This window comes from Trachurus trachurus, assembly GCF_905171665.1.
Source record: "Trachurus trachurus genome assembly, chromosome: 5".
Taxonomy (NCBI): domain Eukaryota; kingdom Metazoa; phylum Chordata; class Actinopteri; order Carangiformes; family Carangidae; genus Trachurus; species Trachurus trachurus.
The window spans coordinates 30,143,493-30,169,342 of record NC_139896.1 but is presented as its reverse complement, the minus strand read 5'-3'; the positions used below and the strand labels follow the sequence as shown (position 1 = coordinate 30,169,342).

Below are 25,850 nucleotides of genomic sequence, written 5' to 3'. Positions count from 1 at the left end.
GTAAATGCTTTAATGCTTGGTACCTCTGTTGCCTCCATAGGCCCTACTCAAAGAATCAGGACTCTCTAGCAGCTCCTAATCTGACACTAGTTCCCCTGAGTCCTCTGGTTCATCCCAGGGACAGCCACGCTCCTAGCAGGGGACCCGCAGCCATGTCCAGGCCGCCACAGGAGCTGCATAATGGGGACGTACAACCTGCAGTGAAACCAGCCTCTTCCAGTACCACCAACCGAGTCGACGATATGGACACAGATGGAGAGATCGATGTGGATGACTGCGATGACCGTGAGTACAAACCGTCATCTGGAGTTTGGAGCAACTCAGAGAGGCTGAACATGATACAAGAGTCCGTCCGTATACGACGCTGCGCTGATTTTACTGTTACAACTTTTTACTGCACATGGTGAGCCCCACAGGAAATGAGCCATAGTAGGGCTGGCTCAGGGTGATTCTTGTGCAACTGCGCCCCCTGGTGTCAAGTAAAAAAAAATACAAGAGAAATAAAAGATGCAGATTTTGCATCTGATTTTGCTCTTTTGTAGCCGTTAGTCCAGCTATTAGAGCACATGTTGAAATTGAGTGTGGAAACTAGTGTTGACTTTGGACTGTTAAGATACATTTGATAGCAAAATGTAATGTTTACTAAAAAAAAAAAAAGTAAAAGTAAATCAACTAGCTTTTATTATGCTAGATAAATGGTTGAAACAATTTTATAACAGAATTGTGAAACACTACTATTAGAAACCTAAATGTAATGGGTAAAAAGCTATGAGAGAACACTTCAACTAGTTTGCTAGAGTTATAGGTGAAACAATAGCCACAAATAAACGATTAACCGCTGACACGTCTGACTGTAATGTGACTGTAATCTTGAAAATGACCAGAACGGTGAAGGTTCAGTGGTAAGAAAATATATTCCACTTCTGTACTGATGACATCAACATACACATGGTGTTGAACAAGGGACACATCTTGCAGGACTGTAGAGATACAGCTGACTAAAAAAGATTGGCAGGCACTGTGAAAGGCGATGACCCTGTAGTTTAAGATGTGTTTTCACAGCGCAGATCGTTTTGTCAGGCGAACAGCCAACGTTAGGGCCTCACCTCATTCCTTCAGAATTAACACAACATTCTTGCAATGTCTTGCTAACACAAAGTCTTTCTCCCCCTCAGGTCCAGTGCCACCGTCCTCCCTGGCCTCCCCTCCGTCAGCCTGCACCGGCGTCTCTCAGACTCTGACCCCTCAGAATGTTCCTCGAGCTCAGGAGGGGCCCGCCTGGCTGTCGGGGCCCGTCTCCCCGGAGATAGACACCCTGAGACAGATGCTGTACGCAGGCCTGGACTCCAAAGAAGCCAGGGAAAAGCTGCTGCAGGAGATTGTCAGGATGAGAGTTAAGCAGGAGGAGAAGCTGGCAGCTGCTGTGCAAGCTAAACGTAGCCTTCAGCAGGTATCACATCCCGTTCCTGTGCAGCACTGCGCTACGTGACAGTAATCTCTCTCTGAATGTCCGTGCATCCAACATGAAATCATTCTCATGTTTGGTTTTGTTTACAGGAATTGGAGTTTGTGAGGGTGGCTAAGAAAGGCCGCCTTCGTGAGGCCATCGAAGCCAAGCGCAACCTGCGAAAAGAGATTGAACGCCTTCGCGTGGACTGGGAGAGGAAGATGAGGGACGCGGAGGAGTCTTGTGGGCGGCTGAAGAGAGAACTGGAGATGGAGAGACAGCTGCGAGTTTGTGACAAAGGCTGCGAGGCTGAGCGTCTCCGGGTCAAGTACTCCACTCAGGTAGGATGTCTCCACGGTCCACGCAGTCCCTAAAAGATTACAGATCATCGATCATGCCACGTGGGCGTGTTTCACTCATACTGACTCGCTGTGTGTGTGTGTGTGTTTTGTGTTGCGTTGTGCAGATTGAAGAGCTGCACGTGCAGCTACAGCAAGCGGAGGCTGAGCGCGAGCAGCTGAGGCACGAGCTCCAGCGGGAGAGAGAAGCTCGGCAGAGCCTGGAGAGTATCGTCAAAGACCTGCAGGACCAGCTGGCGGTGCAGGCCAACGGCAGCTCTCCCGGAGAATCCAAGGACGCAAACACAGACACGCACAGACAGAGCACACAGCTCACCAATGGATCCTAATGTTGCACATTCAAAACTTGAGAGAAGGACTCAGAAAAAAAGAAAAAAGGAGCATGGTAAAGGACTTTGTTGCACCTCCTGTTAGGGAAAAGAGACTCAGCAAAATGCAAAGTCAGTTTTGTAGAGGAAAAAATCTGTCATATATAATATGATACGATATTAATCAATATTATTATGACAATATACGAATTTAATGAAATGAACTGGAAAGTAGCATGATGTCTCAGCATGTTGTCGAGCGTGAAACTAAGAAAGACTTCTTCAGTGAGGAACACATCTCTCCAGTGACGTCAGAGCCCTCGGTCAGACACCCGATGCTGTCCAAGGATTTTATTTTGGTATAAGCTATTCTAAGATGTGCAAATATAGCCACATAACACTACTTGAATATGAAGGGAAGAAACATGTTGCGCCTGGTGAAACGTGAGCAGATGATGAAACTCTTGGTGCCACAAAATACTGGTACACTCAAAGGTGTCGTTGCAGACCACTGGAAACAAGAGACACCAGTTTACCACTATTTACTTTTAATATCAGCTTGCTTTTGATAACTTGTGTAGAGGATGTACTTTTTAAGAAATACTGCTTGTGCACCACTGTTATTCCACAGGCAAGAAAAAAAAACATCCATATACAAACATGTACGCGTGTATACCAGCTTGTCTACCTTTTGTATTTTATAAACCTGAAGTATTGGAGGTTACGTGGGCTGCCTTCAGGTCCACCACTGTTTTATGCTTTAGATATTTCATGGAAGTGTTACTTTTTAATATTATGATGCAACTTTATTTGTTGTTTGAACATTGTTTTCCAGTAATGTTTTTGCAACCAAACCATGTGATGAATAGTTAATATTCTTGCCCACGTTAGTGCAGATAAGTCTACAAATGCCCTCCTAAAAGAAAAAAAAAATCAATAGCTGTCTGTATTTGTTGAAATGCGGTACTTCTGATTTTCTATTGAGTATTGTAAAATAATTTATATTCTATAATAATTTGCTGCCTATCAACAGAAAGCGTTCATTTTTAGTCACTGGTTTTAGGGCTCTTAAATCAACAAATGCTGTTTATATGAACAACATTTCTACATATATACAAAATATGGATATATATTTTTTTACTTTGAGAAAAGGAATTGCACTTTTTAAAGAACCTTGCATTGTGCATTGTACTCCCTGTTACATTTTTCAAATCACAAGATAAGATGAATTTTGAATTTAAACACACTTTCCCTCAGTATCCTCTGATGTAAATACAATGATATTGTAAATAAGATATTTGTTGGTATGTTTGCTTGCTCCAGACATAAACTGATTATGAATATTATTTTTTGCTCTTACTTGAAACCAAAAAGAGACTATATTTGGATTTGCAAAACTGCAATTTCATTGATGTATCCCTGAGTATCATTGCAATCACAGGGCATTTACCAGAATGGATGTAAACCATGAATAGTCGTGAACTTGACCTATCAGTAGTTTTTGTAGGGTTGACACATGAAACAGAATATTATAATTTCTCCCTTGATTTTATTTGAGAAGATGTTTATTATTTGATGAATTATAGAGTATATATTACACCACAGACCAAAAACTGAGAAATGGATTTGAATTCTTTGCACCTCGAGCTCCCCCAACAGATAGAGTAGAAGCAATACCTTCTCATGGTTTCAACCTTAGGTGCTCTCGTATATTTAGGCAAGAAACACTTTTATGTCTTATCATTATGATACCCTCGCTCAGTATTTGTTGGGTACAGTGTAATAGCAATATCCATTTTGTTAGCTGATGCTGTTGTAGTTTTGGTTTGGAAGTGGGGTTTCACTTGCCTCTTATTTCAATGTTTTCTTTTTCCTTCGGAAAACTTGTATAATACCCATTAAAATCTAAGTCAATCCTACAGGGCTCTGAAGAGTGGCTTTCATTTTCACCATAACAAAACCTGTTTTTCTGTGCTTTAACTGTCTTTTATTTTGGTAGGGCTGTCAATCGATTGAAATATTTAATTGCAATTAATTGCATGATTGTCCATAGTTCTAAATACAGGCTACCCTAACAGGGATATTTTTCAAGTGTTTATTACTCTCATCAACGTGGGAGTGGATAAATATGTTTGCTTTATGCAAATGTATGTTTATTATAGTTGCAATAGTCCCAAACAGGGGCAAATCCTGTCCAGAATATTCTGCAGAATAACCTAAAGTGGATTGGTTGTACAGTCCATGCATCTCCGTTGCAAACTATCCAGCGTTGTCTGCTTTTCGAGTAGGGAAGGGGGGTTATCAGCTGTGTGCTTGGTCAGCATGTGGTATTTGAGACTTGACGTACACTGTTGAGTGTTTTCACACAAAATTATGTTTCATTTTTCAGATAGCACGGTTTGCATTCACACATGTTTGTTGTCACACTGGTCCATACGCCTATCCACTGGCAGTGTGTCATGTTTCCATGACGACTGACCAGAAAAAGATGCGTAGTACGTGATGTTTACATGACTCCCGAATGTAAAAATGTAACTCTGGGACTGGGTGAGGTTTAATCTGTCAAATTTAGTCCTGAGTGAAAACAAGTCATATTGAGGCAGAAAAAACTTTTAGGTTACCAGGAGGGTTAGCTACAATCACTTTGTCAAAAGTGGAAATGTACATTTTATGACCTGTATTGGCCATTTATAGGTATTTCAACAGGTAAAAGGGGCTTTGTGAGCTATAATCTGTCAAATATAATCCTCCTGAATCAAAACAAGTCATTTTGAGGTGGAAATGTACATTTTATGGGTTGTATTTCTGTCTCAAAGATATTTAAAAAGGACTGGAGTACAGAGCAGGAAAAATAACACAGTTATGAAGATATCTGCAGAGGAGATAGGCACTATTTCTTCGCACTGGGTTGTGTGAGCGAGTGTGCTTGATGAGTGTCTACATTGACAGTATGCTAGCACCATAACTCCAATTATGTCATTGTTGCGTTCAGACTAAAATGTGTCTACAATTGTTATCAGATAGATTACCCAAAAAATGCATAGGCCTACAGATCTTCATGTTCCCCAGGGAATGAATAATGACCATCAGATTTTTCCTTCAGTGCCAACAGCAGGTTGGATGGCCATGTAATACTGGTACATATGGGACAAATCCCAATAACCTTGTTGTTCCTGGGGGCACTTCAGTAGCTCATCTGGTAGCATGCATAACATTAAGGCTTTATCTTACCTTCCAGGTTGGATTCTGACCTGCGGTCCTTTTCTGCATGTCATCCGTCTTCTCTCTCTCTCTCCCCCTGTTTCTCTCTCTCTCTCTCTCTCTCTCTCAGCTTTCCTGTTGCTCCTTCACTGTCTCTGTCTGAAAGCCATATAATCCCTCTGAAAAATACATAACAAAAATGTTGATATCACTGTAATTTTTCATAATCCCATCCTCTCAATATATATCTAATAGCATTGATTACCAATGATATACCTCAACTCTACCTTTCATGAGTGACAATTCACATGCTAAAATAAGATGATGAACATGGTTAACATTGTACCTGCTATATCTCAAGGAAATTTAAATTGAACGCAACTGGACTTGGTTATTTGTCTTGGAAGACTTTTCACCTCTCATCCAAGAGGCTTCATCAGTTCCTGCTCGCATCTGACCAGGCTGGGACTGGTCCAGTCCACTGGTCCAGTCCCAGCCTGGGAGGTGAAATGTCTTGAAACATCTTCCAAGACAAATAGCCAAGTCCAGTTGCGCTCGATTTAAATTTCCTTGAGATAACTACAGTATGACCTGGATAAATGAGAATATTCACAGGTTTATTGTACCTGCTATACTACACATCAGTGTGTTATCATTGAAACTGTAACAATATAAGGCTCCTATTAGCATTGTAAAGTGTGTCCAAATAGCATAGACATGTGTACTAGTTATGTGTGTATGTATATGTTATGCAGGTAAATTAATTTAACAATCATTAAATTGATTATGAAAAAAATACAACCTTACAAACTTTTTACTTACTGTGGCATCTGGAACAAAGTTCATGACCCTGGTACTCATCATTCAGTAGTTGACCTGAGCTTGGCCCAGCACAGCTGTTTTGACTCATTCTGGCTGATTAGTTCTCTGCTCAGATGAAGCACAGCCGGGAACAGACATTTTGACCTGTAGAAGCAGGAGCGGCACAGGTGTGTTTGATAGCATTAATGATGGCTGCATTCCACCTACAGTAGCTGAGAGATCCTGTGTGTGTCTCTGGAATAACATACTGGGACACTTAATTGAACTGAGCCATGGCTAATGTTATTAATGGCACCTGTGTCTGCTGTGGGTCATATCAGCGGGCTGATACAAACTACTGAGAAAAGGTGGAAATGTGGTTGTATCACCCTGACAGGTGCAACAGCTGCTCCACAAACTCAATGTGAATTTACCCAAGCAGAAAGTCAGAGAGATGTTTCAGGTAAGACGGAGGCTGATCAGGAAGGTTGCGCTATGGCCCACCATCACAGTTATTTCTGAGCTTCTACATTTATTAGTGAACTACTGTAACCTCACCTGATTGGAAATGTTGATTCAGGTAATTGGGGTTACATGGCTCCAGAACGTATGGGGATGTACTGATGGCTCTACTCTAGCCATGTTCAGTAGCTGAAGAACAAACTAACAGGACCATGCTAACAGCTATGTGAAGCTTTACTTAGCAAAAGCTGTGCACCAGCAGTGCTGGTGTTTACTACACTAATCGGTGCAAAAGCATAAATGACACAAATAAAATACTATTCATTTTGCAAGGAGTTAATGTGCCATGCCCCAAACTGATGCTGGCAATTTCATGGTAATCCATCCAATAGTTATTGAATGATTTCATTCAGAACCACACACATCAAACTCATAGTAGAGTTAGTGAAAAAGCAAAGGGGTTATGGTAGGGACAAGAAACATGACTAACTTCATAGCAATCAATGAAAATCCTTTATGTTTCTTTAAGAGGCCCAGCCCCAATGTGGTCTTCACATCGTTTTTGTCATTGAACAAGACATAGTGGGGGGTTTATGGGTGTGCAAATGAACGCTGTGTCTTTTGTTGAGCAATTCTTCCTAAGTGGCTTCACTTTTAAATATCAGTGGCTTACCTCGCATATGGTAACATGATGTTAATACTGTACATGTACTGTGTCACATAGTCGCCTCTAGGGGGAAATCACTGCACACAGTTTAAGAGTGGATATTCCATGGCTGGTAATAAAATGCACCATTGTGACCTTAAATCCTAACATTGTATATCCTAACAGTTAATAAAAAGTATCAGGTACAATGTCTATATTCCATCATGATTAGGACCGCCATAAGCGTAGTTAAATTAATATATGAACCCTTACTATCCCACTCTCGTTCTTCAGAGGCTTACTGGTTGCGTGAAAATCCCTCCATGAAAGCAGGGCTGAAGCCTCCCTCCAGGATTACAGCTTGAGGAAGATTTAGTGACTGACACATGTTGCACACTTCCTCTACAAGCCGTCTCTCAGTGCAAAAAAGTAAATAACAAAGGATCCATGGCTCCTGTCCTAGGTCACTCAACAGAGGATGACGGAGAATGAAGCTACAGGATGGGAATATTGTTCCCCCGATCCCATGTGGGAAGACTTTAACCTGAAGAGGAGGATATGCTGATACTTTAGAAGCCGCATGAGAGACGCTGTCCTATAAAGACGCTGCTGAAGAGCCGAGCAGAATGAGGAGGAAGGTGGGTTCATGCGGTGTCAAAGGGACAGGATAGTTGGATTCAAATGTACAATTCAGGGATGAACATCACACCGGCAATGGCACCTCTGTCGCCAGGACTGAGTGGCAGCCAGCCACTGTCCTCTACATCGCCCAAGAAGACCACCTTTCAGTCTCTGGGATCTTTATCATCAGGAATGTTCTCCCCCTCGCTGGCTAGGGGCTCTTTCCACCAGACGAAACGGGCCTCAGGCCCCATGAGTTCTCCCAGCCCATCCATTATGAGCTCCCCGAAACTCTGGCAGAAAGCGTCCATATCTAGGCTCGCTGAGGAGTTTTTCTGGATCGGTGGCAGCGTGGTTGCCCAGCCTAAATGGAGACTGGGTCAGATAGGTAAGACTCACCAATGACTCATGAAATAACTTTGCATTCTGGACAGGGCAGTGACTCTTAGTCTATACTGGAGGAAGGGGGAGTTGCAGAGAAGATATTTGAATGACTTTTCCCAGAATTAGATGTGAACATTGGTTTGATTCTAGTAATGGTTTTCATCGTTCTCAGAAAAAGTAGGACTGGACATCCAATGTGATTTTGGCAGACCAGAGACCAAAGGAACTCTAAGGGAGAATAAATGATATTGTGGATTGATCTATATTATTTCTGATTTATTCAGTTGTAAGAAGTTACATTGTTGAGACAATCTACAACAACAGGCTTTTCTGAGTCATCAAGATATTTTGGCGCTGGATGACTTGGAAGTATGGAGATAGAAAATAAGACTGGCCCTAGAAAAATGATATCACAGATACAGCAAGAAGTAGAGGATGAGTAATTATCTCTGGTGACTGAGTATGATCTTTCTAGAGGGTAGGAGTATTACCGACTGAGTGTTTTGGCCCTCATGTCAACCCAAGTTTAAGGACAGTCAATTAAAAGTGCCAGAACTGCAGTGTCAAAGGCAGAGCTTCAATCGCAAAGACTCGAAATCACGCTCTCTTCCACTTACAGTATAACAGAGTAGACAGGCAGGGAAGCTAGGAAGCCTGTGAGTAGATAATGGGCATATGGACCGTAGACAATCCTCCAGGATTAGCCTGAATGATGTGCCAGGTTGCGTCACATGTATCTGAGCTTCAGATTACAAACAAAGGTTACCTGCTCTCAGCACACAAAACAATCACACCACTTCACTGTGGTGAAGAGGTACAGCCTGAATGTTACAATTAAACTGTAGCATCTGAGATGCTATTTCAGTAAACGCAATATGGATCCAGCATTTAGATTTGGACAGAAATGTGGAGAAATAATGTGAATCCTTGTGAGGCAGTTGATAAATGATTTAAGCGTTGTTTTTTGACCATAATTATTTTTTGGGTTGTGTATTTTTTCCACCTTGCCCTTATTATCATTAACACATAAACAGCCACTTAAATCCTTGTGTGACGCAGCCTATAATCTCATAAACAAGTGCTTGTTGGTAAACCCCTGCTCGTCTCCTCTAGCTTCAGGGAAACCTTTAGGTTAGTCATAATATCTTCTTGCTGTGCAAAATCACACACACTCTCAATACCTGCAAGGCACTTCAGACTAAATCAGCAGGAAAATCATAAACAACATGTTGCAGTTCACTGAAAAGCTTCGCAGACGCACAGTGTGAATAAACTACATGTGATGATGACTAGAGGGGGACTGATAAATAACACCTCTCTGTGCTCTCCTGCAGTGGAGAGGTGTATGTGCACCATGCAGGCTGGCACTCAGATGACCAAGCTGAAGGGGAAGAAGAAAGGACTGGTCCGATTCTTCTACCTGGACGAGCACAAGTCCTGCATCCGATGGCGGCCCTCCAGGAAACACGACAAGGCCAAAAGTGAGCCAGTGACTTTACAGGGCTGATTATCTGAGTGTGTATTTACCAGCTGAATGGTTTTGGCGTTGATGTAGTGCAACATCAAACTATTCAACACTGTTAACATGACTGTTTTAAAATCACCATTGCTAATAAACAAATTAGATCTATCAAAGATTAAGAGGTTGATAAATAGATTGAACCTCCTCTTCTCTCAGTGTGCCTCTACAGACTGCATGAGCTCTGCCCTCTACTTACGTAGGAATGCACTTCAGTCTATTGGTACATCATGAGATCAATTACTCTGGTCCTCTGAGCAAAACAACATTTGGTTTTAACCCTAGTCAGTGTGTGTTTGTGGGGATATAGCAATATTTCAGTTTGCTTTCATCTGTTTCTGACCCCTATTGATCTGTTTCAGTCACTATTGATTCCATCCATGAAGTCTTTGAGGGGAAAAAATCAGAGATCTTCAGGCGATATGCGGACAACCGTTTCGACCCCAACTGCTGCTTCAGTATTTACTACGGGGAACGGGTCAAGTCCCTGGACCTGGTTTCCACCAACTCAGAAGAAGCCCGCACCTGGATCACTGGGCTGAAATACCTAATGGCTGGTATCAGTGATGAAGACAGTCTGGCTCGAAGGCAACGCACCCGTGATCAATATCCTTTATCCAAGTCACTCAAAGTACAAAGACATCATGATTAACTGTAACAAACTGTCACACCTCACATTCAACTGATTATTTCACCTAAAAGTTGTAAACACATTCTGAACTAATTAATTCGACCAATGGCAGAACAACACACAGGAACCAATGTGATCCTTAACTGCAGCCTCACGTGGTTACAGCAGACTTTCTCTGAGGCCGACAAAAACGGAGATGGCACCTTGAGCATTGGGGAGGTTCACCAGCTGCTCCACAAACTCAATGTGAATTTACCCAAGCAGAAAGTCAGAGAGATGTTTCAGGTAAGACGGAGGCTGGTCAGGAGGGTTGCGCTATGGCCCACCATCACAGTTATCTCTGAGCTTCTACATTTATTAGTGAACTACTGTAACCTCACCTGATTGGAAATGTTGATTCGGGTAATTGGGGTACATGGCTCCAGAACATATGGGGATGTACTGATGGCTCTACTCTAGCAAACCATGCTACATGCAACAGCTATGTGAAGCTTTACAAAAGCTGTGCACCAGCAGTGCAGCAGTGCTAGTGTTTACTATAGTCATCATCTTAACTGAGCATGTTACGATACCAATGCTCACTACTACGGTGCAAAAGCATAAATGACACAAATAAAATACTATTCGTTTTGCAAAGAGTTAATGTGCCATGCACCAAACTGATGCTGGCAATTTCATGGTAATCCATCCAACAGTTGTTGAATTATTTAATTCAGAACCACACACATCAAACTCATAGTAGAGTTAGTGAAAAAGCAAAGGGGTTATGGTAGGGACAAGAAACAAGAAAACTTCATAGCAATCAATGAAAATCCTTCATGTTTCTTTAAGAGGCCCAGCCTCAATGTGGTCTTCACATCGATTTTGTCATTGAAGCAGTGAGAGAAAAAAAAAGAGAGATGGAGTCAGCAGACAAATATGTATGTACGGATTTTTGGCAGGAGGGGGCCACAGGAAGGCCATATGGCCACCACTGAACAGATGAATTCAAGCTGCACTGCAATATTGCTTTGGTACAGCAGCTTACTCTCCCCCCTCCTGATAATGATAGTCTCTCTGAACAAGCTCCATCGCGGTCAGTAAGAGATAGACATCCTTCAGATGGGTTTATGTGGTTGTGCATGTTTCCTTTGGCATACTGAGAATTACATATGTCTCACAAAAGATGTTTGTCACTGTGTGTAGGAAGCAGACACAGATGAGAACCAAGGCTCGCTGGGCTTTGAAGAATTCTGTTCGTTCTATAAGATGATTTCTACAAGAAGAGACCTCTATCTGATACTGATATCCTACAGCAATCAGAAAGAAGTCATGGATCTCCACGACCTTGCACGCTTTCTGGAAAATGAACAAAAGGTACAAAAAATACCCCAGAGCAATTATTTAAGCAGGAAGGAACATGATGTTTTTCATTGTTGTTCATTTTCAATTGAATCATTTAATTATTTTTTAATCAAATCAGCCCCCCACTCTGAACAACATTCATGGTCAATAGTTTTTCAACAGTACCATTCAGTCTGCAATAGTCTGTTCTTTAAAGTACCGGTAGTTCTCAGAGTCTCTCAAATTTAAGTTCATGGAAAGCTTCAATAAAGCCTCTTTTTAAAAGAATGTAACTCCCTACTCGAGTGGGCTGAACAATTCCTGCTGCTGCTAATTTACTATTAAAGCATTAAAAACAAATGAGGTCAGTTCATCAGAATAACAATTTCTGCTGTTCTCTTACTTCCAGATGCGTGGTCTGACCAAAGAGCATCTAGTTGACATAGTGGCAAAGTTTGAGCCATGTCCTGAGAACCTGCAGCGTACGGTGCTGGGTATCGATGGTAGGATGAATTCCCATAAGATGCATGTCACAAATGAAGTGTCAATCACATGTCATTTGTTGTTTGGACTGACATGACTTAAAATGTCTTCCTTCAGGTTTTACAAACTACATGCGGAGTCCTGCAGGCGATATCTTCAACCCTGATCACAACCAGGTGAACCAGGACATGACGCAGCCTCTGTGTAACTACTTTATTGCTACATCACATAACACCTACCTGACAGGAGACCAGCTGCTGTCTCAGTCTAGAGTGGAAATGTATGCCTACGTACTCCAGGCCGGCTGTCGCTGTGTGGAGGGTAAGAGCCTGACTTCAGCTCTCTTCACTGTAATTTCATCATAACACCGGCCTCACAGCCCAATGCACACTCTCTTTCTGCACTTTCAGTGGACTGCTGGGACGGGCCAGACGGAGAGCCCATCATCCATCATGGTTACACCTTGACATCCAAAATCCTCTTCAAAGAAGTTATTGAAACAATCAACAAATATGCCTTCACGAAATCACAGTAAGCACTCCTGGTCCTGATAGTTTGGTTTGCGTTATGGTCTGTTGGCCATGCTGGCTTGGTCATTAATTTGTCATCGCCCCTCACTCTCTCCCCAGATACCCCGTGATCTTGTCCATAGAGAACCACTGCACTGTGCCTCAGCAGAAAAAAATGGCTGAGTATCTGAGAGAGGTGCTACAAGACAAACTGGACCTGTCCAATGTCAGTGTGCACGAATACAAGAAGCTGCCCTCCCCTGAGATCCTTAAAGGGAAGGTTCTAGTAAAGGTACAGTTGATTTTAGAAATACACAGTGTTCTGTTAAAGGGATACTTCACCCAAAATCGATAATTCACCGTCATGCCAATGAAGGGTTGGGAGAACTTTTGTCATCAAAATGCTTTTGGAGTTCCAGGGGGCGTCCGGCTGGAAATGGATTTTCATATAATGGCGGCGGATAGAGCTCACATTTGAATCGTCCAAAACACACTGCACTGCAACTGACCCAAGTGTCCTGAAGCCAAGACATGAAAGAGTTGTTTGGAAAAAATGTATTTGATCTCTGTTTTTAGCCTTGTTGTAGTAATAGCTCCCAGTGGCTCTGTTGATGTTTGTGCGCATGCGCGAGATTTGCTGGGAGGTTTTCATTCAGAGTTGTAAACCATTGGATGTCTGATGTAAACACGGAAGAAAATCTCACAGCAAATTTCACACATCTTTCGCAGCCACTGGGAGCTGCTACAACAATGCTAAAAACAGAGATCAAATTATTTTTTTCCAAACAACTTTTTCATGTCGTGGCTTCCGGACACTTGGGTCAGTATGGACGAGCAGTATGGAGGTACTTGGACGTTTCATAGTGTGTGTTTTGGATGATTCAAAAGTGAGCTCTATCCGGCACCGTTATATGAGAACTCCAAAATAATTTTGATGACTCCGAAAGTTCTCCAAACCCTTCCTTAGCATGACATTGAGTAGAAAGTTGGTGAATCATTGATTTTGGGTGAAGTATCCCTTTAAGTTCTGAGCAGAAAGAGCTTGCACAAAGAAAAAGAAGCACATAACTGAATGATGGACTGGTGTTTTCAGGGAAAGAAGCTCCCGGCAAACCTGGATCCAGAAATGGAGGAGGGGGATGTGTCTGATGAGGACACTGGTGATGAGGAAGAGGAGGAAGACGATGATGACGATGACAACCCACAGGCGAGTTCAACCTTGAACCACCAGATAGCCTAGACAAGACAAGATAAGACCAGACCAGGAATTACATGATATGATTTGGTATGATAAGGTATGATCTCTGACTGTTTCAGGATGGGAACGATGCCACCTCTGTCAATAAGCCCAAAAAGAAGAGACGGTTTGGCAGATCGATCATGAGGAGCTTCAAACGAAAGGTCTGAAAAAAACACATTTCCTCCGTTACTGCCCCTAGATGTCGCACTACACCATCAGCGTGAGCGTCTCTGACAAATGGCTCCTTCGGCCACACCCATCCCTCACGTCTCCTACAGGAAGGTGTTATAAAGTAGGCTACACTCAGTGAATGAAAGCGTCTTCAAAGCTCACAAGTAAGGCTATTCTGAGATAACAACAAACAGTTCAGCCACACTAAGCCCCGGCTAGCAGCTAACATGCTAACTTACACAGCAAAATGCTGGAAGTTAGCCAGCTCCAGTGGCAGGTTAGCTAATTTAACGCTATTGTATCCTCTGTAGCCCGTAACCAAAGCAGCCATGTAATATAATGTAGTTTTGGCCTTATGTTTCTTTCTCTACCTTGGGGAGAAGAAACGCTAGCCCGAGTCAACCCGGGGCCTATGGCAGCTGGCAGGGATCTCCATCGCCGTGAAGACGGGCCGGTGTTGGCCTCGGGGTCATAGGTAGCAGGGGCGTGTCTAGACGTTTTTCATAGGGGTGGCCCAAGTGGGGCACTGACTTATGGTGGGGTGGCATGAGCATGAGCACCTGCACACATTAGCTACATACTAATGTATGCACAGGCAAACACACACACACACAGGTTTTGGGTGGCCCGTGCCACCCAAGGCCACTTCCTGATAGGTAGAGTTTTGGATTAATACAGTGTGACAGGTCATTAAATGAACTGGGAAGACAATGATGGAACCAGTTAAAACTTTTAAAACTTTGAGATGATGTTTACTATTATTTTATGTGATGCAAATATATATTTTGAGAGCAGCTGGGATTTGAGCCAGTTCAGCCCATGTCCCCTGTGCCATGATACTTGTAGGTGTTCCCAATGCACGAACATTCACAATGCACAACCAGATCAGAAGAGAGACTGTGTGTGACTCTGCTCAGGATTGCTTTACTCCTCTCCCTGTATCTTCATGTTGCTAGTTGTGCACTTGATTGTTAACCCATTTACAAAGATGCAAATAACACCTATATAACCCAGTTTGAATTTTTAACAAAATTATTTTTTTCTAGAGGAAAAAGAAAATTCGAATGAAAAATCAGTCGATGTCTGATGGAGAGTCTGACAACAGCAGCAGGGAAAGGTCCCAAATTGTTTACCATCCCAAGTAAGACTATTGGTCCTTGAATTAAAAAGGTAGTAGTAGTTCAATGCTCCTTGTAATCTCAGCTACACATACTTAATACTGTTCCTTCAGGAAGAGAAAAACGATGAGGCTGTCTCGAGCTCTGTCTGACCTGGTCAAGTACACCAAATCTGTCCGTGTGCATGACATAGAAACTCAAGGTAAATTCAAGAGACAACAAACTTGGATTTCTTTGTTCACCACAGATATGTTGTAAGTTGTGAGGATGGATTCTTGAAGCTGTTTTGTTTCTATCTGGCAGCATTAGCAAACAGTTGGCAGGTATCGTCCCTCAATGAGACCGTCATGAACCAGATCTTACAGCTGAAGCCAGATGGGTTGGTGCGTTTCAACCAGCGCCAGCTTCTCAGAGTCTACCCGTCCAACTACAGAGTGGACTCAAGCAATTTCAACCCACAGCCATACTGGAATGCAGGATGTCACATGGGTAAGACTATACTACCATGGAGATGATCAATAAACTGTCTGTTCAATAAAGTAGCAGCTCTTAATTTGTATCAATGTGTGTTTGATTTCAGTTGCATTGAACTATCAAACAGAGGGACGTATGCTCGAACTGAACCGAGCAAAGTTCTCAACCAATGGAAATTGTGGATATATCCTGAAACCTAAGTGCATGTGTAAAGGTATGAGTATACTGCAGTATGTGAGGAATGAATGGTGGACGTCCCTGTGTGAAGACATTCAGATTTTTCATGTTGAAACTAGAAACTAGCTGTAACTAGATGGCAGAAGGCAATAATTCTAGTTTTCCAATTTTTTCTCAGCTGCCTTTAACCCCATGTTAGAGGAACCTCTACCAGGACACAGGAAGACCCAGTTAGTGCTAAAGATCATCAGTGGACAGCAGCTGCCCAAACCTAAGGACTCAATGTTTGGGGACAGAGGAGAGGTGAGGCCAAAATACATTTTGATAAAATCATGACTCATCACTAAGACACAAAAACTGCTTTATCACTAAAATGTGGCTTTGCTTCATGTTTTTAAACTTACAGATCATTGACCCCTTTGTGGAGGTTGAGATTATCGGTCTACCTGTTGATTGCTCCAAGCAGCAGACAAGAGTAGTGGATGATAATGGTATAGATGATGGCAAACTCCATCTTGCAATTCAAATCATGTTAAAACCTAATGAGCAGTTGTTCTTTTAAATCTTTGTAACTTCCCTTGTTTCTGTCACTCAGGTTTTAACCCAATGTGGGAGGAGACCCTCGTCTTTAATATACAAATGCCGCAGATCGCCTTAGTGCGTTTCCAGGTGTGGGATCACGATCCTATTGGGCGAGATTTCATCGGCCAGAGGACTGTAGCTTTCACCAGCATGATGCCAGGTACGTGAACAGATAACAGTTTTAAAGGAATAGTTTGTCATTCTGGACAACATGTTTATTTACTGTCTTAGTCAAAGTTAAAGAAGAAGATTGAAGTTGCTCTCATATCTGTCCAGGCATAGGGTTAGGGTTAGGGTTAGGTTAGGTAGTCAGTTGACTTAATTTAAAGTTCAAACCTAGAAACAGGCTTGTAGTACATCACATCACATTGTAACTTCAGTAAACAAGACTCCAAGCAGTTGTTCTAGTCCAGTTCCACATATAACCTTTAATCTGCAACATACTGTATCATTTTTGCACTTCAGTTGATGAAATTAGACTTAAAATCTCAATCAGCGAACTCCTTGCGATAATGCAAATAAGCATATTTCCCCAAAAGGTCAAATATGAATTTAATTTAGTTTGATTTGATTTTTTTTATATACAAATACTTTTGTAGGTTATCGTCATGTGTACCTGGAGGGGATGGCAGAGTCGTCCATCTTTGTTCATGTCGCTATCAATGATGTCACAGGAAAGGTGAGCAATGCCAAACAAAATGCCAAACACACACGTCTAATTGCAGCTTCATCTAAGAAAAAATAGATGTTAAAACTTTCTTGTGTCCATTGTGAAACAGATCAAGCCGTCAAACGCAGTGCAGGCTGCCAGGAAACACATCCAAAAAGCAGCTAAGAAGCGTATGAAAGGTCATCAGAGGCAGCCTTCACTGGACTTCTCCGTCCTGTCCTCGGAGGACGGACGTGCTCTGTACTTCCGCAAGGATCTGGATACCATCTCTCAGGACAGCAGGACTGCTGAAATGTCTCCTCTGGTACACGGGCCTGCAGCCAAGGCTGCCATCCACAAAGGGGCCATGAGTGAGCCAGTGAGGCGTGCTCACAAAGTCAAAATTCATGAACCACCAGAAACAAGGAGAGGGATCTTCAGCCGGATGTCCTCCACTGACTCCCACCCCGTGGGGCCTGCTCCCTGTGTGATAGCGGATAACTTTGACCTTGAGACCTCTTCCCAGGCTTCTTGCCCTGATGCCCCCGCTCCTGACAGCCAAAATCCAATTCAAGAAGAAGTGGAGAATGAACTTAATGAACCGTCAGAGTCAAACTGTGCAGAGCAGGAGACAGTTCAGACATTTGAACCAGAGCAGCCTGAACCCTCTGGGGAATTATCATCAGTAGAGCCAGAAACTGCAGCTGAATCTGAGCGACCACCAGAGGCTCAGAGTCAGACTGATTCCCTCCTTCAGCCTCAGCCTCAGCCTCAGCCCGTGCCACAGCCTCCGCCCCTACCTGAAACTAAACCCCCTCCACTTATCCCCCCAGCGTCCCCCGCCAGAGTGAGACGGACCTTAGAGGCCCCGGCCCCGACCCGACCGTCCACCCCGATGCGAACAAAGCCCCGCTCACGCAGTTGCCCTCGAAAACCGACTACCTCTCCTCAGACACCGATGGTGAAGCACAAGCCCCCTCTCCTCTGGCAGACACAGCGAGCACAAAGCTGTGGCGGCTACGGTAACCAGGTGAGACACGTCCCCAACGGCCTCTGCCTGTCAGACAGCACGGGCAGCAGCAGCGGCGGCAGCACCGACAGCCTGGAGTTCGTGCCCTCCTGCGTGCCGGCGGAGGCAGGGCAGCGCGAGGGCACGCTGCAGAGGGAGATGAAGGCCCTGTTTGACCAGAAGATGAGAGAAATCCGCTGTAAATCACCACTGTTTCCAGACGGTGAGTCATGGATGATTTGTGATTCTAATTTGGAAAGAAAAAAAATTACAAAAGTGAAGTGGCTATTTTGATTCATGGTTGAACTTTTTGTTTTTTCTAGATTTGTGACTCCAAAAGGCAACAAGAGGATGAAGGAGAAGATAAGCAACAACAGGAGCTGTGGGAGGACAAAAAAAATTAGGAGACTGAGTCACAAAGCAGTTCTGTTTTTTTTTTCTAGATAAATGGGAAGACACAAAGCAGAAGTTCAAAATTAGACAGTTTTTTATTATTATTTTAGGTCTGCTGTAATGTTTACAATCCACACGGTTGTAGTCATGCTGCTGGAATGTTTACAAACGACACATTTTTATGCATGAAATAGTTTTGAAAAAGAAATTGTTGAAATCACACGATGCCATTGCCAACTGTACAAAACAGCATGATGTAGAGTCATAAAAAAGTGACAGCAAACTCGTAAAGTACATGATTGCTATTGGTTAGTGAACAAGTCTTCAAGTTTTCATGTTTAAACAAGGATTGTTTCAACAGTTAATTTCATAATATTTTAACTACAATGTTTGCTTTTTCATTGGAACAGTAGCATTTGTACTTTGAAATCAATAAACCTATTATTTTAATAAAAAGCAAGATTTTTTATTTTCCAATGTATCTTCACAAGTAAGAAATTTCAAAATCTACTTTTAAGCTAATGTTCTTGTCAAATGTTATCAAACAAACAAACAGAAAAAAAACTAATAGTTAAAAGGTTCACAGTTTTTAAGCATTCTAAAACTACATGTTTCTAGATCACTTCTATGCCTTTTCTTTATCTTTGTCTACATTTTCTTGGGGGCTGCTTGCGTTGCTGGTCCTCAAGCGCTGACTCAGTTCTTCAGTTAGCACAGAGCAGCAGGATTTCTGAGGGAAGGACACAAATAATACAGTTATGAAATCAGTCAGTTAATAGAATGATGAATTTAATGTCAACCTGGCCAGTGAGAGGGCCTGTGTTTCAAGTAAATCCAAAAAGCTCCTCCTTTAAAGTGAAGGCACAAAGTTTTCGAATGCATCTTGTTTTTCCAACACAAAATTCATCACATTGACATTTAAGTATATAAAACAAAGAAAATCACCTCTGGGAGTCCTATTGGTGTTATTGGCACATCAGATTGAACTTATCTGTTATGCTAAATGCCCTCTTGTGGCAGAATGTGATACACATTGTTTATGAACAGAACCATTGTGATTTAATTGTTTTATATAGTTAAGGAAACAATCGACTTTTTGGCCTGTGTGCAGACTGACGGAATGACTATCCAAGTCTGGTTGTGTCCTCTATATTAGAGTTTTAACCTACTGGTAAATGACAGGGTTTCTTGTAACTATAAGAATTTGATTGCATTTAAATAGTGGAACAAATGCTGTAGACCCCAGGCTTATGAAAGAATTAAAGTCCTACTCTATAAACAAATGCACATTTATTGTAACATATAATGTATAATGAATATCCCTTTGGGGATTAATGAAGTAATTCTTATTCTTACTGAAAACGTCATTGCTTAGTCTAGTTTCTGGTTTACTGTGGTGATGAAGGGTTTTTCTGCCACCTGACAGTGATAATATTGTGAATGCACTTTCTAAATACCCTCTGCTCCGCTGCACCCCTGCGACTTTTGGAGGTGAGCTCCAGGACAGCCAACAGTGCTCCCAGCCCCAGGCCCAGGGACAGAACCAGGAACATCCCCTTGAGGCTGTGCAGCTGCACAGGTGAAGACTTGGCCTTGCCTGTGATGCAGCTGCTGGCCCACCACTTGCTGCGCAGGTAAGCCAGCTCCCCAGCTTCACTCAGTTGAAGGATTGCCACACTGAGGTTCTTTATCAAGGGAGAACCTTGGGAAAATTGACAATGTTAGCTGCATTATTACAGTTTGGGGAAAAAAGCAATTATTAAGAGGTTTTAAAATGAGCAGCCTTACCAAGGGCAGCAGCAATGCTGTATCCCCTCATGCCAACCACTTCATGAGCTCTGACCAGTTCACAGTGTCGTGCCACTGCCAAGTCCAGGGAGACAGACTCTCCAATAAAGGCAAAGTTGCCCTCTTTTGCACGTCGGACCCCTTCGTCCATAGATGACACAAAACTCTTAGTTCTCTCCATGTGTTCATAGATTCTGCGATAGACTGGGTTGTTTGAATTCTGGATGAAGGGTTAAAAAAAAAGTTAAAAGCTGCCATCAGATTGTCCTTCTGACCTAATGCACAAGTTGTGTTTCGAGTCTTAAAGGGATAGTTCAACATTTTGGCAAATTGGCCCATTGCCATAATCCAAGTATTAGGAGTAGGTTTGTTACCTTTAATTGTCAGTGCAACTACCCCTTTAAAAACTGAGCGATCAACATCTTCATTCTCACCTTGAAGAAGGCGAGTGTGGAGGAACCAGCCAAGCAGCCATACTCGATGGTGTCCTGATTGGCCAAGTCTTCAAAGCCTTTTACCATCAGCTGAGCAGACTCAGAAGTCTTAGAGGAGCTGAGGTTGGAGAAATAACAAGCCAGGAGGACAACAGAAAAAACCCACCAGGTGCAGCAGATGATGCGACCTGAGAGAGCTTTGGGGTGAGGACCAGCACCTAACAACACACAGAAACAAGACACAAAGGAAACTGTCAAAGAGAATTTCTGCCATTAAAAAGAAAAGTGAGCGATCCCATTAAAGCAGAAGTAAGCGATCCGGTCGTTTTGGCTAACTTCTTGTCAGCCGATGGAGTTAGCAGTCCCTGCCCTCGTCATGGATCTATTGGTCCTCGTCCCTACGTCACCACATTCACGTGCATCCCTTGGCTGCACACACAGAGAGGACCGCCCCTTTATGCCGTTCTCTCTCCTCATTGGATAAAGGTTGTAGGATACAAGGAAAGTTTTCTCCTCGGCTTACAGCAGAGCAGAGTGACTGACAGACCCGTGTTTCAGACCAAACACTCTATGTAAGTGATTGCTGTCGGAAGATATAACTATTTAAGACTTATATTAACACAAATATTCCGCTAACTTCTGCTTTATGTAGAGATGCTCCTCTCCATTTGGGATACAGCGTGTCTGGTTTCCCCATTTACCTTGAAGAGTCAGAGCTCCAGCTGTGTACCACAGGCTGTGGAGGAGGCTGAATCTGTTCTGTTCACTCTGTGGCTGACTCCATTCACACGGGCTGATTCTGCATCCACGCAAAATTGTAGAAAGATATCCCCAGAAAATAAGCAGATGATCACTTTTCAATCCACACAAAATCAGTAAACACAAATAAATAGATAAAATGTTAACTACTTGCAATCCAACCTGGCAACTATAAAGATGCTAGCAGCGGTCCCGAGGTAGGCTATAAGGATGCCCACCCAGGTCTCAGCTGTGAATGGGGTCAGAAAGTCAAAGAAGCCTGAAGCCTCAGAGATGTCCTTCTTCAGCAGGATGCTGATTCCTGTTTGCATGAATGGTTTGGTCATCCCCACGGCTTTCTCTCGGGCTGCAGTGAGGGTCAGTGGAGCGATCGCAAGATCTGCATCCTTCAGGGGATTAAAAAAAAAAGAAGAATACCCTCAATGTATTTCATAAATACACCTTCACTTATTTCAAATGCATCAGGTGTAAGATGCAAGCCTGGTGGGTAAAGCTTCTAATACTCTGCTGCCATTGGATACCAGCGTTTTTCATATACTCACTCCTCTCACCACCTCTCCAACCATCCCATTCCAGTTCCCATTGTCATCCTGCCTGCCGTATGAACCGTCTTTCACCAGCTGCACTCTGTACTTGAAGCCCATCTTCTTGGCTATCTCAGACAGCAGGTCCATGCAAAAGCCTTCCAGCTGAGTGCCCTTGGAAACTGTGTATGGCTCTTGCTACAATGAAAAATATAAAGACATTATCAGTTTTATCTTTAATTTTGTATGAACAGAGGTATAAAGCAAATATCAGGTATTAAGAACCAGGAAAGTAACAATAAAACTACCTTTATTGTAGTGACTCTCAGCTCTGTTGGCACTGATGATGAGGGGGAAGAGTAAGGAGCATGTTAATGTAACAACATAACAATCAGTATTTAGTATTATCAAGCACCAATAGCAGGTCCTGGTTATCACGTATCTGGTGAAATATCCTAAGATCTACAATGAAAAGTGAACAATGAGGGTACATCACAGTAGGAGAGCTACTCCAGGTTTATTTTTCCCTCTCAAAGGTTTTCCACAGCTGATGTCTGCCCCAAATTTAACAGAATCAAAGACTTCTTTGTGCAGTAGTTACATGCAGAGATGTCCGAGGTGAATATTAACCTTCCAGCCACAACTACAGTAGTTTCCGGTATCCCAGAGATCTGGCCACTCTCCTCTTCTCCTTGAGAACATTTTTCAGACCACAATCTATTTAGAGCTGTGTGTTAATTCAAAGGCTCTCAGTACCATGGCACTGTGGGATGGGAGGGCAGTCAAAGAGTATCAAAAGCCTCAATTCAGGCCAAGGCCTCAGGGATCCATCACCATGGGGTGATCCTGACAACCATCAGATCCTCCTTTTCAAAAGATGACACGTATACAAGCTCTTCAAGCCCCTGTCACTTTTTGGCCACTCTGAACACATGGGTCTTTGTTTGCTCCTTGGAGTTGATTTATTGCCATTTTCTGCGAGAGTGTCAACTGGCTTGCTTCCTTGTCTGTTTTTCTACAAGAGTTGGACAGGATGTGCTAAAGCACTTTGATATTCACCCGGTCTGACAGTCTATGTATTTATGTCTTGTCAAGCTTGAGAAATTTCTATCAAATCCAGCAGTGAAAACATGAGGAATCTGGCACAAGTAAAAAGCAAGCTGCCACCACACTGAATTACAAATGCAGTGACCGGGTCAAACTCTCAAATATCAGTATCCAGAAAGCAAACTTTTTTCTTTTTTTTTTTTAAATTTTCTAATGTTGTCAACCAGACAGACTCCTACATCAGCGCACACTCAGTCACTTTAAATATTTGAGGTAAAAAATAAATTAATACAAATAAACAATTGTTAGCATCGTCTTACAGTATAAGCCTGGTTAAATCTCAAGTTCAAACCTAAGATGAATACAATTCTTACCTGCTGCACACATTCCCATGTCTAGGAAAACTCCAAAAGACAAAACAAAGCAGCCAAACAGCATCTTGTCTCTGCTGACCTGCATCCTAAGAGTTAAAAATAGACAGTTAGTGGTTGATGGTGCACCAGACAGATCACACGGACACTGTTAAATAAATGTTGGTTAAGATAATGTCGCTAGAAATGCAAAGATGTGGGTTAAGTCGTTATGAAAATGATCGGTGAGGAGAACGTTAAGTACATAGATGTCCTTACTACCTGACAAGAGTCCAAAATGTGACTGCTGGATTGGCACGTCAGGCTTCAGACAGACTCCAGTGATGCAGTGGCATCTGAAGTTTTCACATTCAAATGTGTTCAGACAGCCAACAAAGTTCTTGTGGGTGGAGAAAGTGGAAGTGGAAGAATTGTGAAGGGTTGGGGAGAAGCAGCGTGAGGTATGAGCATACAGCTTCAGCTATGGATTGAAATGTGGTGATTTATACTAAAAATGACTCAGAGGAATACCTAAATATAAAATTAATCAAAACAATCATCATCTTGTTGGAGAGAATGCATTGTACCAAAATTAAGTATCAAAAGTGATATACATATGAAACAATGAATGCAGACTTGATTATATGAATACTGTTGTGTTTGATCTATACATTTTTTTCAACCTAATCTCTGCTATTTATTGACATAAAACACAGCTAAGTAAAATCTTGTGATGTCTTGAAGAAAGAGGTTAAAAAAGAGGGTGAATATAGAGTGAAGATATTCTTGCAAAGGAGAGTGCTCACTGACCCTGGAAAGATGTCTGAGAAAATCTCCATCATGTAACCAACTGGCTTACTGTATATGGCTGCAGGTTAACAAAAAGGTGTTGTTTTAGAGTCATATGACAAGTTACTAACATGTATTAAATTATGTTATAAATGCATGTTTTTAATTGGTGTCTGTACCTGTATTCAATCTGGGCTATTAAATGAGTGATAATATAGGCTGAATAAAAACAATAAAATAAAAACCTCTTAGTGAAAATACTGTATCTCATCACTGGCAAATGATCCTGCTAAGTGAGTGCATCTTGTTCAGCAGGTGGATGAAGTCAATTTAACAAAAAACACTGTTGTCTTATAGGCCACAAATCTACAACATTAGCCTACTGTCAGATCTCAAACCAATCAGGCCACAGGGTCAACATGGCCTATCATTCATTCTCATTCTACATGATATTTTATTATTCAGCAGTGACTGTATTGTATACTGATTTATGTAAATGTTACCTCCCTGTAGCATGGTCAAGTCTAGGTGCCTATATGCTGTATCACATTCACATATAAATCTTTATCTGAAATGATTTTACGACTGTTATTATATCCAGCTGTGAAGAAATATCATTTCCCTCTAACTGGTGAATATGAACCCCTCCTGAAACAGTCTTAACATTCCCACAAACAGTACAGAGTGGACATGACCACAGCACTGATGTAGAAGTCTGTAAATGTGACTTTAGTTTACAGGTCAAACAACAGAAGCATATATAAAATACACAGGTCAGGGAAGAGTGCTTTTATAAATAAATAAATAATAATAATAAAAAAATAGACTAAAAGGATTAAACTTGTTGAAACCAGATCCTAATGCTTGATGAAACAGACCTAGCTCAAGGTCATTAGCTGACAATGTCTGCACACAGATGGATCTGAAGTTCAGGAGCTGTATCATCTGAAAAACTTTATCTATGCTGGTTTAAGAATCTATCCAGTTCTAACTGTTCATTCCTTAATTGAAAGCTCCAATGGAAGCTAAACCCTTCCTTGCTTCCTTGCTCACCTCCAAAAAAAAAAAAAAAAAAGGTCCCCCTTTTAAACCAGGCCAATAATTCAAGACTACCAAAGTTGTAGATGAAGTGACACTGTAGGGCTGATAGCTACAGATCCATAAATAAAGTGGTTATCTGAATACCTACATCACAAGTCTGCAAAGTTATAATGGAAAATGTTTCACTATTTTCTGCCATATAGACAAAACAATTAATCAATGGGTGGATAAATTAATCAGTAATGAAAAATATATTAAGCTACAATCCCTGCAGCCTATATTTGAAAAGTCTTGTGTCTTAGTTTTGGTAGGCAAGTACTGTAAGTAACAGTTATTGATAGCATATTACAATATGGCATGATAACAATGTTTTGGTGGCTCTTCTCTTTTGAAATTATCATAATATGTATTCGAAAAAATGTTGCTTGAATGTGCATTTCACCATTATTTTTTATTTTTATTATGTGGTTATTACTCGGATGCTGGGCTGTCTGTGTCACAAGCTTGTTTCACAGGTTTCACAGGTGTGTAACAGGTACAATATGGGGTCGGGGAAGAAATTAAGATGAAGCCATAAGGCGCGGAATATCTGTGTGGTTGTTTTTCTCATC

At 42.0% G+C, this 25,850-nt stretch overlaps 3 protein-coding genes across 3 annotated transcripts in view; 2 read left to right on the top strand and 1 right to left on the bottom strand.

Moving 5' to 3' along the window:
- Window positions 1-2,578, top strand: part of skib (v-ski avian sarcoma viral oncogene homolog b) — a 31,483-nt gene extending 28,905 nt beyond the window's left edge. Inside the window, exons 4-7 of the mRNA XM_083971006.1 lie at window positions 41-285; window positions 1,176-1,450; window positions 1,558-1,788; window positions 1,914-2,578. Coding sequence (XP_083827132.1) covers window positions 41-285; window positions 1,176-1,450; window positions 1,558-1,788; window positions 1,914-2,135 — 973 coding nt within the window. The 3' untranslated portion in view covers window positions 2,136-2,578. The remainder of the gene's footprint in view (window positions 1-40; window positions 286-1,175; window positions 1,451-1,557; window positions 1,789-1,913) is intronic.
- On the top strand, window positions 2,354-18,445 carry plch2b (phospholipase C, eta 2b; the record flags this gene model as incomplete). Its single annotated transcript, XM_083972183.1, has 22 exons — window positions 2,354-2,437; window positions 7,885-8,233; window positions 9,564-9,710; window positions 10,111-10,379; window positions 10,545-10,664; window positions 11,565-11,735; window positions 12,112-12,205; window positions 12,303-12,506; window positions 12,596-12,716; window positions 12,815-12,986; window positions 13,788-13,901; window positions 14,012-14,095; window positions 15,152-15,246; window positions 15,337-15,425; window positions 15,527-15,712; window positions 15,804-15,911; window positions 16,053-16,177; window positions 16,281-16,365; window positions 16,470-16,616; window positions 17,056-17,135; window positions 17,236-18,355; window positions 18,438-18,445. 22 exons carry the CDS (start codon window positions 2,354-2,356, stop codon window positions 18,443-18,445), a joined length of 3,972 nt encoding a protein of 1,323 aa, XP_083828309.1.
- Window positions 18,446-19,132: 687 nt separating this feature from the next.
- grik6 (glutamate receptor, ionotropic, kainate 6) lies at window positions 19,133-23,518 on the bottom strand (the record flags this gene model as incomplete). Its single annotated transcript, XM_083972694.1, has 9 exons — window positions 19,133-19,237; window positions 19,965-20,209; window positions 20,296-20,515; window positions 20,730-20,947; window positions 21,431-21,528; window positions 21,651-21,874; window positions 22,031-22,210; window positions 22,321-22,352; window positions 23,434-23,518. 9 exons carry the CDS (start codon window positions 23,516-23,518, stop codon window positions 19,133-19,135), a joined length of 1,407 nt encoding a protein of 468 aa, XP_083828820.1.
- Window positions 23,519-25,850: the final 2,332 nt, after the last annotated feature.